Source organism: Mandrillus leucophaeus, unplaced genomic scaffold (genome assembly GCF_000951045.1).
Source record: "Mandrillus leucophaeus isolate KB7577 unplaced genomic scaffold, Mleu.le_1.0 Scaffold58, whole genome shotgun sequence".
NCBI classification, from domain to species: Eukaryota; Metazoa; Chordata; class Mammalia; order Primates; family Cercopithecidae; genus Mandrillus; species Mandrillus leucophaeus.
In genome coordinates, this window is record NW_012106252.1 from 4,025,106 (window position 1) to 4,040,444 (window position 15,339).

The window sequence follows — 15,339 nt, forward strand, 5'->3', positions numbered from 1 at the left end:
TTTTTGAGACGGAGTCTCGCTCTGTTGCCCAGGCTGGAGTGCAGTGGCCGGATCTCAGCTCACTGCAAACTCCGCCTCCTGGGTTTATGGCATTCTCCTGCCTCAGCCTCCTGTAGCTGGGACTACAGGTGCCCGCCACCTTGCCCGGCTAGTTTTTTTGTATTTTTAGTAGAGACGGGGTTTCACCATGTTAGCCAGGATGGTCTCGATCTCCTGACCTTGTGATCCGCCTGTCTCGGCCTCCCAAATTGCTGGGATTACAGGCTTGAGCCACTGCGCCCAGCCTTATTCTTTCTTTCTTACATGGACAGTAGCTTGCTACAGATGCTCTCTTGCTTGTTATTTTTTCATTAACAGTATATCCTGGTGAGCACTCCATATCAGTTTTACATTGTCTTTCTCGTTCTTTGATAGAGATGCTTGGTACTCCATTTTATAGACAAACCCTAGTTTATTCAGTCTCCCATGAATGAGCGCTTAGATTTGTAATTCCAGAAATGCTGCAATGAATAACCTTGAGCATATATACACACACAGACATATTCCCGTTGTTGGAAATATATCTCCAAGACAGATTCCTAGAAGTGGTATTGCTGGGTCAAATTGCATATGTGGTTTTGTGAGGTACTGCCAAGTTCCCTTTGCAGTTTGCACTCCCACTAGCAATGTACAAGAATGCCTGTTTCCCCACAGCCCACAGAACATATCGTCATCCATGTCTGTCTGTATTTCTCCCCATCTGGGTCTTCCTCTCAATCTATCTCCCATTTATGAGTCTTTCTCTTCACTCCCATCAGTCTCTCCCCCTTTCTCCGCATTTCTCTCTCTCTTTTCTCCTCTATCTGCCTCTCTCCTCCCTCCTTCCCTCCTTAGTCCTTGCCTCACTTCCAGGTGCTGTCGCTCGCCTACTCCAGGCTACTTCTGTGTCTGTCTTTCCCTCTGACTTTCTCTCTCCCTGGGGACAGGACTTCGATGGCAGCAGCTTGGGTGTGAGACGCACTTGGAGTGGCAACCACACTGACACTCACACGCCCAGACGTCCCTGTCGAAGCGAGAGACACAGATGGGGCTAGAGCAGAGGTGTTGCGGGAGCCCCGGAGAGTTGAAGATGCCAGGGAGTGTGGGAGCCAAGCATGGGGGCTCGAAGGCAGGGGCGGTGGCAGTTGGCCAAGAGTCAAAGAAAGGGGGTTCGATATCACCCTCCCACCGAAAGCAGCTCAAGGTCCAAATGACAGCCTGTACAGTAGGCAGAGCACTGGCCCGGAGTTAAGGAACCTGTACGCCAGTCTCCGGGTAACCACTAATTCCGCGTAACTCTGGGCAAGTCCTTCTCACCAAGCCTCTGTTTATCTGGGGGAAAGTCAGTGGTTTTTTTCAATCATCTCCCTCCGCCTTTTTTTAAAGAGAGGATCTCACTCTGTCATCCAGGCTGGAGTCCAGAGGTGTGAACATGGCTCACTGTAGCTTTGACCTCCTGGGATTAAGTGATCCTCCTGCCTCAGCCTCCCAAGTAACTGCGACCACAGGCACACGCCATTATGCTCAGCTTATTTATTTATTTATTTATTTATTTATTTATTTATTTATTTATTTTGAGATGGAGTCTCGCTCTGTCGCCTAGGCTGGAGTGCAGTGGCGCCGTCTCGGCTCACTGTAAGCTCCACCTCCTGGGTTCAAGCGATTCTCCAGCCTCAGCCTCCCGAGTAGCTGGGACTACAGGCGCCCACCACCACGCCAGGCTAATTTTTTGCATTTTTAGTGGAGATGGGGTTTCACCGTGTTAGCCAGGATGGTCTCAATTTCCTGACCTCACGATCCGCCCGCCTCAGCCTCCCAAAGTGCTGGGATTACAGGCATGAGCCACCGCGCCTGGCCATGCTTAGCTAATTTTTAAAGTTTTTGTACAGGCGAGGTCTATGTTGCCCAGGCTGGTCTTGAACTCCTGGGCTTAAGCGATCCTCCCACTTCAGCCTCCCAAAGTACTGGGACTACAGGCATGAGCCACCGCACCTGGCTACAAACCACCTCCTTTTCAAAGCAAGATAAACATTTAAAATAATAATACCTTACTTGGAACCTCAATATATAAAACAGATAAAAACCAGACTGCTATGGGTAAAAGCAGCTACTGAATCCCACCTTTCAGCCTTTCCTCAAACTCCAGCATCACCCTGAGCGAGGTCTCGTTGGCTGCAGTTTGAAAATGGGGCTCACTCAGATGACTTTGAAAGGTCTTTGAGCTCCATCACACCACCTGCCAGTCTAAGTGATAAAAACCTGCTGTGGCGTGGAACTGCCCTGTGCAGTCCCCAAAGTGCTCATTCTCTGGCTGACTGTAGGCTGCCGAGCCCTGGAGGCATCACAGCTAGCGCCAGCGCCCACCCACCACACCCACCCTCCTGATGAGGGGGAGGCAGGAATGGACAATACGGAGACAGCCCAGCCCCCTGGGAGCAGCACTCCACCCACTGCCAAGAGCCCACTGGTTGCTGTCACTGGCCTCTCCCAAGCACCTTCCGAACTGTCAGAGGGGAACAGCGGGGAACAGCACGTGTGGCGTGAAAGAGTCTGCCTGGGATGGCTGCAGACTTGACAATCGAATGTCTGCGGAAGCTGAACTGCTAAGGCTTGGGGAGGGAGTGAGAGTGGGAGGTAGGAGGGAAAGTGGAGGGTTTCTTTTTTTTCTTTTTTGAGACATAGTCTCGCTCTGTCACCAGGCTGGAGTGCAGTGGCATGATCTCGGCTCACTGCAATCCCTGCCTCCCAAATGCAAGTGATTCTCCTGCCCCAGCCTCCCGAGTAGCCACGACTACAGGTGTCCACCACCACGTATGGCTAATTTTTGTATTTTTGGTAGAGATGGGGTTTCACCACATTGGCCAGGATGGTCTCAATCTCTTGACCTCGTGATCCGCCTGCCTTGGCCTCCCAAAGTGCTGGGATTATAGGCGGGAGCCACCGTGCCCAGCAAAAGTGGAGGTTTTACCATCCTGGGTTACAGGGGGAAGTGGGTGGGGAGGGGGGAAAGTCAGGTGCCAGGGCACAGAGGATTATTCCTGAGGCAAAGGGAAGGGGTGGGCACAGGCCCCCACACCCCTTCCCAGGCCTTCTCTTCCTCACCCCAGGATACAGTAGTACCAGCCCCACTTGTAATGGGGTTTTGGGTGGTGTGCTGGACTCAGGGCAAACAGGAGGTGGCTGGTATCATGGAAAAAGGAATGGACTCTGAGGTCACAGTTCAAATCTCAGACTGCCCCCTTCCTAGCTGTGCGATCTGGGGCAAAGCATAACCCTTCTGAGACTCAGTTTCCTCAGCTGCATTAAAACAGGCAACAATAGGCTGGGTGTGGTAGCTCAGGCCTATAATCCCAGCACTTTGGGAGGCCAAGGAGGAAGGACTGCTTGAGCCCAGGAGTTCAAGACCAGTCTGGGCAACACAGCAAAGCCCTATCTCTACAAAAAATATAAAAATTCGCCAGGTGTGGTAGCACACAACTGCAGTTCCAGCTACTCAGGAGCCTGAGGAGGAAGGATCACTTGAGCCGGGGAGGTGAGGTTGCAGTGGGCTGAGATTGTGCCACTGCACTCAAGCCTGGGTTACAAAGGGAAACCCTGTCTCAAAACAAAACAACAAACAACAAACAAAAGGTTAAAATGGTAAGTTTTATGTTATGCATATTTTACCATGACAAGAAAAGGCAAGAAGCCAGACATGGTGGCTCACACCTGTAATCTCAGCACTTTGGGAGGCTGAGGCAGGTGATCACCTGAGGTCAGGAGTTTGAGACCAGCCTGGCCAACATGGCAAAACCCTGTTTCTACTAAAAATACAAAATATAGCCAGGTGTGGTGGCACGCACCTGTAGTCCCAACTACTTGGGAGGCTGAGGTGGGAGGATTGATTGAACCTGAGAGGCGGAGGTTGCAGTGAGCCGAGATCGCGCCACTGCACTCCAGTCTGGGTGACAGAGTAAGACTCCGTCTCAAAAATAAAAAAATAAAAAGGCAAGAATCCCTGTGTTACAGGGCTGGGTGTTGAGGTAGGTCTCAGGAAGGAGTATGGTAAGTGCTTGGTCAGTGGTGGCTGAGATAGACTAAGTAGCTGGCAAGACTTTTCGGGTAAGTGGGGGCTGGGAGCGGTGGCTCAGCACTTTGGGAGGCTGAGGCAGGAGGATCACTTGAGGTCAGGAGTTTGAGGCCAGCCTGGCCAACATGGTGAAATCTCATCTCTACTAAACATACAAAAAAATTAGCCAGGCATGGTGGTGTGTGCCTGTAATCCCAGCTACTTGGGAGGCTGAAGCAGGAGAATCACTTGAACCCGGGAAGTGGAGGTTGCAGTGAGCTGAGATCACACTATTGCACTCCAGCCTGGGTGACAAAGCGAGACTCTGTCTCAAAAAAAAACAAAACAAAAGAAAAACCTTTTAAGTAAGAGGTAAATTGTGAGAGGGGGAGGTTAAATACACTACAGTGACATATAATAAAAATCACCCTAAAAGGCGTGGGTTCAAATCTGAACTCTACAATTCGCCTGCTGTGTGGCTCAGAGCAAGCTCCCTAACCCTCTAGCCTGGTTCCTTCATCTATAGAAAGGCCAGGTTATTCCAGCTGCAGGCAGAGGTGAATTCCAGGTTGGGGGAGGGACAGGAAGTAGAGGACTGTCCTGGCTCCCTGCATGGGCTCTTAGGGGAGTGCAGGGGCAGAGACCGGTCCCTCTGCAATTGCAAGCTCCCACCCAGGAAGCAGCATCAGCTGACCCTTCACGCAGACGGAAGAGGAGAACAGCAGGATGGCTAGGCCGCCTCCCACTCACCCACCCCCAATTTTCAATTTCCACAAATCTCAGGCTGCAGAACCACAGACGGGGTTCCCTGCTAGCCCTTGGTCATACCCCAGGCCAGCCACCTTTCTTCAGGGAGGCAGCTCCAAAGCCCAGCTGACCGATCACAGCTCTCAGTAGGCATTTATCAGCCAAGGCAAGTCTGCGATTTTTTTTTTTCTTTCTTTTTTTTTTGAGAGAGGGTCTAGCTCTGTCACCCATGCTGGAGTGCGGTGGTATGATTACAGCTCACTGCAACCTCAAACACTCCCCAGCTCAAGTGATCTTCCTGCCTTAGCCTCCTGAGTAGCTGGGACTATAGGCAGACGCTACCATGCCAGACTAATTTCTAATTTTTCTTTCTTTCTTTCTTTTTTTTTTTTTTTTGTAGAGACAGGGTCTCACTATGTTTCCCAGGCTGGTCTCAAACTCCTGGACTCAAGCAATCCTCCCACCTCGGCCTCCCAAAGTGCTGGAATTACACCACACTTAGGCTTTTATACCTGGCCTAGGCCTGTGATTTGAACAGTCACCTACTCACTGTGCAAGCCTCCACTGCTGCATCTGTAAACTGAGGCTACCTGTCTTGACCCTGGGCTGTCTGGGGCACCAAAGGAGACAATGATGATGATTAGCGTGCCTAGGACAGTGCCTGGCACCACAGAGTAACTGGTTAATGTCTAACCATATTGACATTAACTACCGCTATCGCTTCCAGTCTCCTGGCCCTTTCCCACCTCCTAGCCTCCCAGGGAGGGCTGGGCCAAACTTTACAAGTTCCAGCTACAGCTTATTCCACAGAGCTGTGCTCTGGGACTCAGGGGGAAGGGGAACAAGTCTCATCTATATCCAAAGATGACTCACATCTCTGGGCAGAGTGAGTTCTCCAAATCCTCCAGAGGCTAGAGGAACAGTAGACACAGGTCCTCCATACATCCCCCTGCCATATTCCACAGGAAATGCTAGCACCAGCACCCTCTGCCCATGGGGGCTTCCCAGGGAGTCCCTAACTCAGTACAAACCAGGATCAGTGAAGCTGAGAGAACTGGACTCCATGCCAGGAGATGGGTCAAACCTCAGATTTCCACCTTGCTAGTCACTTAACCTCACCATGCCTCAGTTTCCTCCCCTGTAAAATGAGGTTAACAATATCACCTACTCCTTATAGGTTTATATGGATTACATGACTTATTCAATGCAATGGCCTAGAAGAGATTCTGACACGGAGTGGTGGCTGCATGAGGGTTAGCTGGGATTACTTTCCTGCTCTTCTCCAGAGAAAGAGAGAGTCTTGAACTCTGACTGACTGGTGAGATGGCTTCAGGCCAGGCCTGGGGTTGTTTTGAGTCAAGCAGCCCTGTTAATGCCAAGTTAACAGAGAGTCCGCAGAGGGTAGAAGGCAGAGGCCCTGGGTGTGGAGGAGGTTGGTCTTGGTCTGTGTCCCGCTGCTGGCTGGCCCAGGAGGGTGCTGGTTAGGGGAACGCAGAATAGCAGACCAGAGAGGCTGCACAGCATCCAGATGGGCTGGTGCAGAAGACACAGATTCAGCTGGCCGTGGCCTCCGGTGGCACCCTGCAGACATCATCTCCTTAATGCATCACACCCCCTCCCAGAAGCTATAGTGATGACTCATGGGAAGGAGAGCTGCCCACAGTCCCCCAGCCAGGAAGGGGCACAGCAGAGCCGACTCCAGAGGAACATGACCTTCCCCCATGCCAGGCTGGGACCTTCTAAGTACAAATGTTGCTGCCTGCAAGAGCCCTTGCTAGCTGGGGGACAGTGTGTCAAGAGGCCCTCTTTGGGCTTAGCAGTCATCTGGTCACACCTCCCTTCCACATCCAACCATGAGCAAATCCTGTTGTCTCTTTCTGCAAAATCTGGCCAGTATCTGCCCACTGCTCACCTACCACTATGTCACCCTGTCCAGCCATCACCTCTACCTGCCACTCTTCCTTGTCCTCACCGCTTCAGCCTGTTCTCAACACAGGAGCCACAGGGATCCTGTTAAAAACCAGACCACATCTCGCCAGTGCCCCAACCTCCAATGGTTTCTCCAGAATAAAGGCATAAATCCCCACCCTAGCCTACAAGTCCTTCTCTTCCCCTTTCCTCTTCCCCTCAAGCTCTCTACTCCAGTCACACTGGTCCCTCACTGTCCGCGGACGCATCAAGCATGCTCCTACCCCAGGGCCCTTGCACCTGCTGCTCTGTCAGGAGCTCCTCCCCAGGTCTTTGCATGACTTGCTCTCTCACTCCAATGAGGTCCCTATGCAAATGTCCCTTTGGAGAGACCATTCCTGAACCCTTATTTAGCCCCCACCCTCCATCCCTTACCCTGCTGTATTTTTCTTCACAGCACTTGTCACCCCTGACATATGATACATTCACTGGTCTGTGTTTACTGCCCATCGTCTCCCACTGGAATGCAAACTCCATGAGAGCAAGGACTTCCTGTGCTTTGCTCCCTGCTGCATGCCCAGTACCAGAACTGTACCAGGCTCAGAGTGGGCTTCCAGGAAATGCACTGAACGGCCATTTATACCCTTCCCTACAGCAGCACATGCACAAGTGCACATGGACACTCACGCCCAGCTGGGAGAGCAGCCCCTCCCTGCCCAGGCTGCCTCTCCCGGAGCTGGACTCCACCCTCTGCGGGGGTCTTCCCTGCCCAGAGCCCAGGCACTCTCTCCACAAGAAGGCAAGAGGAACTGGTTTCCTGGGGGCCCTCAGGCAGGGTGCCTGCTCCCCTCCCTAAGCCTGACTTGTAGGGAGAAGACTCAAGGTGAGTTAACCTTGAGTCTTTGATAACAGGGGAGGATTAAGGAGGAGGGAGGACTCCAGACCCCAGAACTCTTCTTTTGCTATGTGGGTCAACACTCGCAGCCTCTACTCTGCTGATCATTGGCTGCTCCCAGGACACACCACAGCCCATCGCCTGGGCTCCCTGTTTCCTCATTCTTGAATGACCTCCTTCCTTTGGGGAGAACTCTGGCACTTCAGATGACTAGTTCAAATGTCACCTCCTGGGCAGAGCTTCTCCTCACCCTCCAGACTCCCCTAACCTTTCAGAACTCTGGGTCAGCACTTCCCTTATCATAGCTAGATGTCTCTAGGCCATCTGTCCTAAGCTCTTGAGGTCCAAGTCACAATCGCAGTGCCTGGCCATGATACATGTCTAGTAAGTTAGCCTGTGGATCCGTAATGTCCACCTTGGAACAGAGGAAAGGATGTGGGTTTGGGGTTGGACACCAGTCCTGGAGGCAAAAACCTAACGCCATTCCTTATTAGATTGTGTGCCCTTGACCAAACCACTGGGTTTCCCTGAACTTCAGCCTCCTTTTCCTTAAAATGGGGAGAATATAGTGCCTACTTCACAGAGCTTGAAGGGATTAGAAATAACACATGCAGTGTCTGTGCTTAATTAACAGCAGCTATTACTACTATTCCCCATGGGGACAGTGTTAGAGGCAGGGCACTGGCCAGGCAGGTCCAGCATAGCACTTTGCCCAAACTGAGAGTCCCAGCAGTACTGCTAAATGGAAGGTAGACCCCGGCTTCAGGGGGCCGACCCAGAATGGCACTTTTTTTTTTTAAGAGACAGGTCTCACCATGTTGCCAGACTGGAGTGCAGTGGCTATTCACAGGCACAATCATGGGACACTGTGGTCTCAAACTCCTAGGCTCAAGCCTCAGCCTCCCAAGTAACTCTGGGTCAGCACTTCCCTTATCACAGCTAGATGTCTCAAGGCCATCTGTCCTAAGCCCTTGACGTCCAAGTCACAGTCACAGTGCCTGGCCACGGTACATGTCTAGTAAGTCAGCTAGTCTGTGGATCCGTAATGTCCACCCTGGAACAGGAAAAAGGGTACGGGTTTGGGGTTGGGCATCAATCCTGGAGTCAAAAACTTGGGAGTAGGTTCCCAAGTAGTTGAGCCTACAGGTACGTATCACTGCGCCTGGCTAGGATGGCACATTCAGGGTTACTGGCCCATGCCATCAGCCTCGGGACAGCTGGCTGACTGGCCCTACTGTAGCCCTCCACAGAGGATTTGGGAAATCCCCTGGAGAAGTGGGAGTGTAGAGAGAGGAGGACACAGCTACAATGACAAATAAGACCCAAAGTCAAAGCCTGGCTCCGTTTCTCCTTTCCTTCCGAGGAAGCGGAAGGCGAAGACTTAAGCCAAACAGAAACAAGACTCACCACCGCACACTCCTCCCCGGGCCGGGGAGGCTCTGCGGCTGCAGTGTACAGGAAGACCCTAACACACTGAGATCCACTCACCCTCCTTTCCCCTTGTGCCAGGCCCTGTGAATCCTCAGGGATGCCCCCAGTTCTGTGATTCCATGACCCCTGACCCAGTCAGGGCCAGTGAATCAGGCCCCACCTGCCCCCTTCGTGCTGCTACTAAATCAATGAGGTCGAGTTCCCAAGGTTACTCCGGAAAGGGCCAGTCATCTTCGGGAGAAAAGGCTCTCTCAAGAAAAGGCCCCCAGAGGGCGAAGAACAAGTGGGGGGAGGGCGCAGTTTTAGCACAGGATCCTCCAGGCACCAACCCTGCCTGGACAAAGCCAGGATTAGCCTCTCCTCGGCCAGAAAAAGGGACACTTATTTTTTGTCCCACTGATGTGGCAGCTGCCCCCTTGGAAGCTGGGACCCCAAGGCAGTTTCTGAGAGACATGCAGACCTGGAGTCAGGAGACAGTTCTTTAAATCCCTGCTGAGTGATCTTGACCTTACCTCCCCTGAACCTCAGCTTCCTTATCTGTAAAGTAGAGCCAACAAGGTCTCGCACTCAGTGGAACAGGCACAAGCTGCCAGATGTGCTGGATTTTTGGTCTCCCGCACACTGCTCTCCCTTAACAAGTCTAGCTGTGTGAGAGCTCAACTTAATGCAACACGCAGGTACCAAGGGCTACAGCGTGCTGGACACAGTGCAAGTCCTGGGGCCACAGGACCCTATTCTGGTCCATCAGGGACTCTGGGTCTGGTGAGGAAGACTGGCAGATAAATAATATCATGCTGTGATCAGCGCTTTCAGGGAGGAATGAACAAAGGACCGTGGGCTCCCAGAGAAGGGATCATCTGACCCAGGCTGGAATGAGTGAAGTCAAAAAAGCCACAGGGAGGAGGTCATCTGACCCTGGCCTTGAAGAGTCAGCATCTATCAGCTGGAGGCAAGGAGGGTGGGCATTACAGGCAGGCAAAAGAGCTCCAAAAAAGGCCCAGCCCAAAGGCATGCACCATGGCCCTACCCAGGGCGTCTGGCCCCAAACACCAGGTACTAAGCCTCCAGAGCACAGATGCCCCCAGGCATGGTCCCTGCTGGCTCCCAAGTCAAGGGATGCTTCCTTATGGCCAATACAGGAAAGGAATTGCCAGCCTCAGCAGAGGACGCTGCCTCTGTCTTCCTCAGCTCCGTCTCCCCTGTTCCCCCACCCAGCCACCATCTACTGGAGCTCTGTTCAGAGGACCCAGCTTTCTGATCTCTGAGCCCACTCCAGCCTCTGCCTCCTTCTGATAAAATCCTCCCCTCGCTTTATAGCTCCCATTAACTGTCAGCTCCTCAGAAGCCACCCCTGGTCTTTTTCTCCCTCTAGTTCCCAGCTCTGTATACATTTCTCTAGATTGAATGCTTGCCATGTAACATGCACACATTTCCAGATTGGTTTTCCTGAACAGACCAGGTCTGAGCCTTTTTCACTCTTGAATCTTCACTCAATAAATCCAGATCCTGCCCTCCGTGTCCTCCACTCTAGCATTTTATTTATTGACAAAGAGCCAGGCTCTATCAAATGACAAGTAAGCCACATCGACCATCCTCAGACAACTTATGAAATTAAAAATCATAACTGGTGAGCTATGTTGTCCTTACATAATAGTAATAACTATCTTTTTATTTATTTATTTGAGAAACAGGATCTCACTGTGTCCTTCACACTAGAGTGCAGTGGCACAACCATACCCCACTGTAACTTCAGATTCCCGGGCTCAAGGGATCCTCCCACACGTACCACCATGCTCAGCTAGTTTTTTAAATTTTTGTAGCGATGGGATCGCACTATGTTGCCCAGGCTAGTTGCAAACACCTGGCCTCAAGCGATCCTCCTGCCTTGCCTCCCAAAGTGCTGGGATTACACTGCACCCAGGCAACTCACTTTTATTGAGCATTCTTGTGCCTAGCACTGGTTTAAGACCTAAACCTACAATATTTCATTCAATCCTCACAACCCTATGAAGTAGGGACATTCCTACCTCCCTTTTACAAGTGAGGAAATTGCGCAGCTGACTTCATCAAGGTCACCAAACAGGTCAGAGCCCAGGCAGTCTGATCCAGGAGTCTGTATTCTCAGCTACTATGCTATTATGGACAGGGTGCTACAGGACACAGAGGGGCAATTAACCTTGGGAGTTGGGGGGGTGCAGTGCTGCCTGCACTGAAAAACCTGTAGAAGGTAGCTCAGCAGACAAGAGAAGGAGGTTTTCAAGCGGCGGGGGCTGGTGTGTGCAAAGTGACGAAGATATGAACAGCAAGGGTAGGCATGGCACATGCTGCAGTGCCATATTATTGGACCTTAGGGTGCACATAGGAGACTGCTAGGTCAGATCACAGAGAGCCGTGTAAATTGTGCTAGGCGTTCAGCACATAGGCAACAGAAAGCCAGAAAAAGGTTATCAGCAAGGAATTGGCACCATCAGACTTGTGTTCTAAAAGGATCACAAGACTTACAGTTTGGAGACTGGGTTGCAAGCTGCCAGGGCCGGACTGTTGGGAATTGACAACACATCAATAGCGTGGTAACAGAAGAGATGGAGTGGGCCCAGTGTGAAGGATGTTCACGAAGTTGGCAGTACTAGGTCACTTTTAAGATGTGGGACTTGAAAGAGAGGAGAAAGTGTAAGGTAATTACCAGATTTCCGCCTGGGTTAGGGTAGAGGAAGAATTAATCTGCACGGAAAAGACCAGTTCAAGTTTGGATCCGGTGAGCTCCACGTGAAGCAGAGCTGTCCCAATGGCCGCTGGATAATCAAGCGTGGAGCTCCAGGGAAGGGCTGCGCTGAAGATGTGGATCTGGGTATTTAGTTGGCGTAAAGCTGAAGCCGTCGGGGTAAATGAGACCACTGAGATTCAGTGTACAGAGCGAGGAGTTGGGTGACAGGAAAACGTGAAGCGGGACTTCTGACCGACTGTCAGAGCGGTAGGAAGAAAACCAGGAGACACTGACTAAGCCAAAATAGGGGTGGGGTGGGGGAACGTGTCATTAGGAATGAGTGTCAATGGTACTATGCACCTCTAAGAACTCAAGACTTTAAAGGGCCCTTTTAATATCAATTAGGAAGTTATTCACAGCCGTTTCCAAAGGAAGTTGGGGAGATAAGGGATGACACTGAGACGCAGACCTACCGGAATGCGTAGATGTTTTCCTCTCATCCCAGATTCCGACCCCTCCCCATACCTGCCCCTGCTCGTAACACCCAGACACCTTCCCCTCGCCTCTCTCCTCAGTTAAGACGGAGGTTTTGGAAGGAGATCCCGAACGCCCTCCCCGGGCTCCCCAGGATAGGGGGGTCGCCAAGAGTCAGTGCTGGAGACCCCGACCCGCGCGGGGCGGAGCGAGGCCAGGCAGAGGAAGGGGACGGAACCTGAGACGCAGCGGGTGTGGGAAGGGTCGGATGGAAACCAGCATAGACAGCGGATGGGGAAGCGGGTTCGACCAACGGGAGACGGCCCTTTCACGCCACCCGCTCCCACCGACCGCTCCGGGACCCACCTGCTCCATGTCAGCCACGGCCCCAGCTCTTCCCGCCCCAGCCGCACTCCGGCTCCGCAGCCTCAGTAGCGCCTCAGAGCGGAAGAAGATCTTTCAGCGGCGCCACTTCCGCCGCTGAGTCTGCCCCTGAGAGCGAAGCGGTACGTGCGTCCGCCTGCGGTTCCGCCCCTTCGCCCCGCCTCCAGCCCTGGCCCTGCGCAGAAGCGGGCGCGAAGGCTGAAATCTAACTTAAGGGTAGGGGGGTGGAAAGAACACCGGGGCCGTAGTTATTAGGCCACACAGGCCTGGCTCTGAGGGAAAAGGGGGAATTTCCCGAGGGGAGCCCTGTGGGGATGGGGGAATCTTTGGAGGAATCCAGTTACTCGAGAAGGACTTCCCCACCCCACCCACCCCACCTGCCTCCTTCAGCTATCCCAAGCAGGAGCTAGAACTTCTGTGGTTCTTACTCTGAGTGCCCCGAGTCTGCTGTCTGCCAGAAAGACTCCTAGACTAGAGGATTGGACAGTAGGGTCAAAACCCTAACCTTTGGTTGACCACTGGCCTTCCCTATCAGGATGCCCCATTACCTCCCTTTTCCTCCCGCTTCCCCTGAAAGAGGAGTCTCAGCACAGTTATTTACAAAGATTTATTACAGCACGGGAGGGGTTCAGGCCTGGAGTCAGGGAAAAAGGGGAAGGGGGCAGAGCAACTGGGGGACAAGGAAAACCTGGCGCCCCCTACCATGTGCCCCACTGGGATATATACTAGGCGGCATTCCTGGCATCAAAGCACAAAACGCAACAAAGAAGTCTCTGCCAGTCCATCTTCCAGGCACCCAAGAGGAGCAAGGTGATTAAGGGAAGACTCCCAAAATGTTGAGGCTGTGGAGAAAAACGCCTTAGTCCTGGACCCTGGTAGAAGCCGGTGAGAGAAATGGTGACTTGGAATCCTCCATAGGAGAGTGGATGGAAAAGGATCTAAGGGTACCTCAAGGTTCTCAGGACCTCCTTTCCCCAGATCTTAGGGTCCTGCCCTGTGGGTCTCCTGTGTCCAGGGGAGAGGATCTGGGGAGAATTGTGAAGGGCAAATCCCTGTTCCTGGTTTTCTGGATTTTCCAGTGCGCGCTGTCTCACATCCCACCTCCCACAGGGTGAGTGGAGGAATGACTGGCAGGGGTAGGCATCAGGCAGCAAGTGCCCAGGTTCTCTGGGCATCAGCCAAAGGTGGGCAAACAAGCAAACACAGACCAGCCTTAGTCTTCTAGAAGTCAGAAGCCGCAGCCCTAGCAGGCGAGGGGAAGGGCACAAAACAGGGTGAGGATAGAGTGGGTTTCTGGGGAGCAGCGATGTCCCCTCCACTTCCTCCTGGGAGATGCAGGCTGGGTGCTTATGTGCCAGGCTCAGAGGGGGAAGGGCGCTGAGGTTCCTCCCCAGGCTCTGAAAGGCAAGCAGAGAGGCACTCAGGGCCTGGCCCCATCCACCAAGATCCCAGCCCCGCCTCCTCATTCCACACTCCCAAGCCTTACCACTTAGTGCTGGGTCTTCCACTTGGTCCTCAGAGCTTCCATCTCTCTCGGGCTCATCCAGAGGGGGTGGGCGCTCCCAGGGCCCCTCCAGACCCTGGCCACAGGTTGTCTTTTGCCCAGCTGGGGATGGGAAAGAGGAGATAAGAACACAGGCTCCGGATATCCATCTGGCTGTCCTGGAGTGTGAGCTAAGTCTCTGATGGCTGAGGTTAAGCTTTCCAGGGGCATCATGGCAGCATGGAGAGAGCACTAGGCTAGAACAGCTCTCCCAGTGACTAGCCATATGGCTTACATAAGTCAGTTAGTACCTTTCTGAAGGAAACAGTAAGGGGGAAATTGTGTAGATTACTTTAAACAGGATGTAATAGTGAATACCTTGCCCAGACCAGCGCCAGCACCCAGGAGCCACTAGGAGTCGTGGTGGTTTATATTGCTCCATCATAGGGCTGTCATTTGAGCCAGTGCCCTGCCGCTTTTGTTTTTTTGTTTGTTTGTTTGTTTTTGTTTTTTGTTTTTGAGATGGAGTCTCACTCTGTTGCCTGGGCTGGAGTGCAGTGGTGCGATCTCAGCTCCCTGCAACCTCCACCTCCCAGGTTCAGGGGATTCTCCTGCCTCAGCCTCCCAAGCAGCTGGGATTACAGGTGCGTGCCACCGTGCCTGGCTAATTTTTGAATTTTTATTACAGACGGGGTTTCACCATGTTGGCCGGACTGGTCTTGAACTCCAGACCTCGAGTGATCCGCTGGCCTTGGCATCCCAAAGTGCTGGGATTACAGGCATGAGCCACTGCGCCCAGCCACCTCCTGCTTTTCCTGAGGGAACAGTCTCCTCTCACCTCTCTTCCACTGTTTTGGAGGGGTCTCAGTAGGAACTGATTCAGCTCTTCCAGCTGTCTCTTGCCCACAAAGGGCCTGAAGCCCAGCAACAGCTTTTGCCCCCATGGCCAATGCCCTCACTGCCAGATAGGCAGGCAGGAGGCCCAAGACCTTTTGTTTGTGTGGAAGAGCTGACAGCTTCTAGTAGGGGTGGTTGACTCTTCAGTATTCCCATAAATAATGAGACTAAACAGTTTAGTGTACCCTAGGAGGGACAGATGTGGCACAGCCTTCCATGGCCAGGCATGGAAGAAACAACCATGGAAAGGGGTGAAATCTTCCTGCCTAGAAAATCTCTGGGCCTTGAGACTTTTTTTTTTTTTTTTTTTTTTTGAGACGGAGTCTTGCTCTGTATACTTGAGTGGAATC

The 15,339-nt window shown here is 52.5% G+C and overlaps 2 protein-coding genes across 5 annotated transcripts in view; both read right to left on the reverse strand.

Moving 5' to 3' along the window:
• STARD3 (StAR-related lipid transfer (START) domain containing 3) overlaps positions 1-12,757 on the reverse strand; it is a 26,865-nt gene extending 14,108 nt beyond the window's left edge. Inside the window, exon 1 of one of the 2 annotated variants that reach the window (XM_011999012.1) lies at positions 12,592-12,757. The gene's annotated coding sequence lies outside the window, so the exon portion shown is untranslated. The remainder of the gene's footprint in view (positions 1-12,591) is intronic. The other variant, XM_011999013.1, reaches the window with a different exon arrangement.
• A 444-nt stretch (positions 12,758-13,201) lies between these two features.
• PPP1R1B (protein phosphatase 1, regulatory (inhibitor) subunit 1B) overlaps positions 13,202-15,339 on the reverse strand; it is an 11,005-nt gene continuing 8,867 nt past the window's right edge. For all 3 annotated transcript variants that reach the window (XM_011999014.1, XM_011999015.1, XM_011999016.1), the window contains exons 6-7: positions 14,096-14,215; positions 13,202-14,006 (exon numbers count right to left, since the gene is read on the reverse strand). In XM_011999014.1, the coding sequence (XP_011854404.1) occupies positions 13,957-14,006; positions 14,096-14,215 (170 nt within the window). In that variant the 3' untranslated portion in view covers positions 13,202-13,956. The remainder of the gene's footprint in view (positions 14,007-14,095; positions 14,216-15,339) is intronic.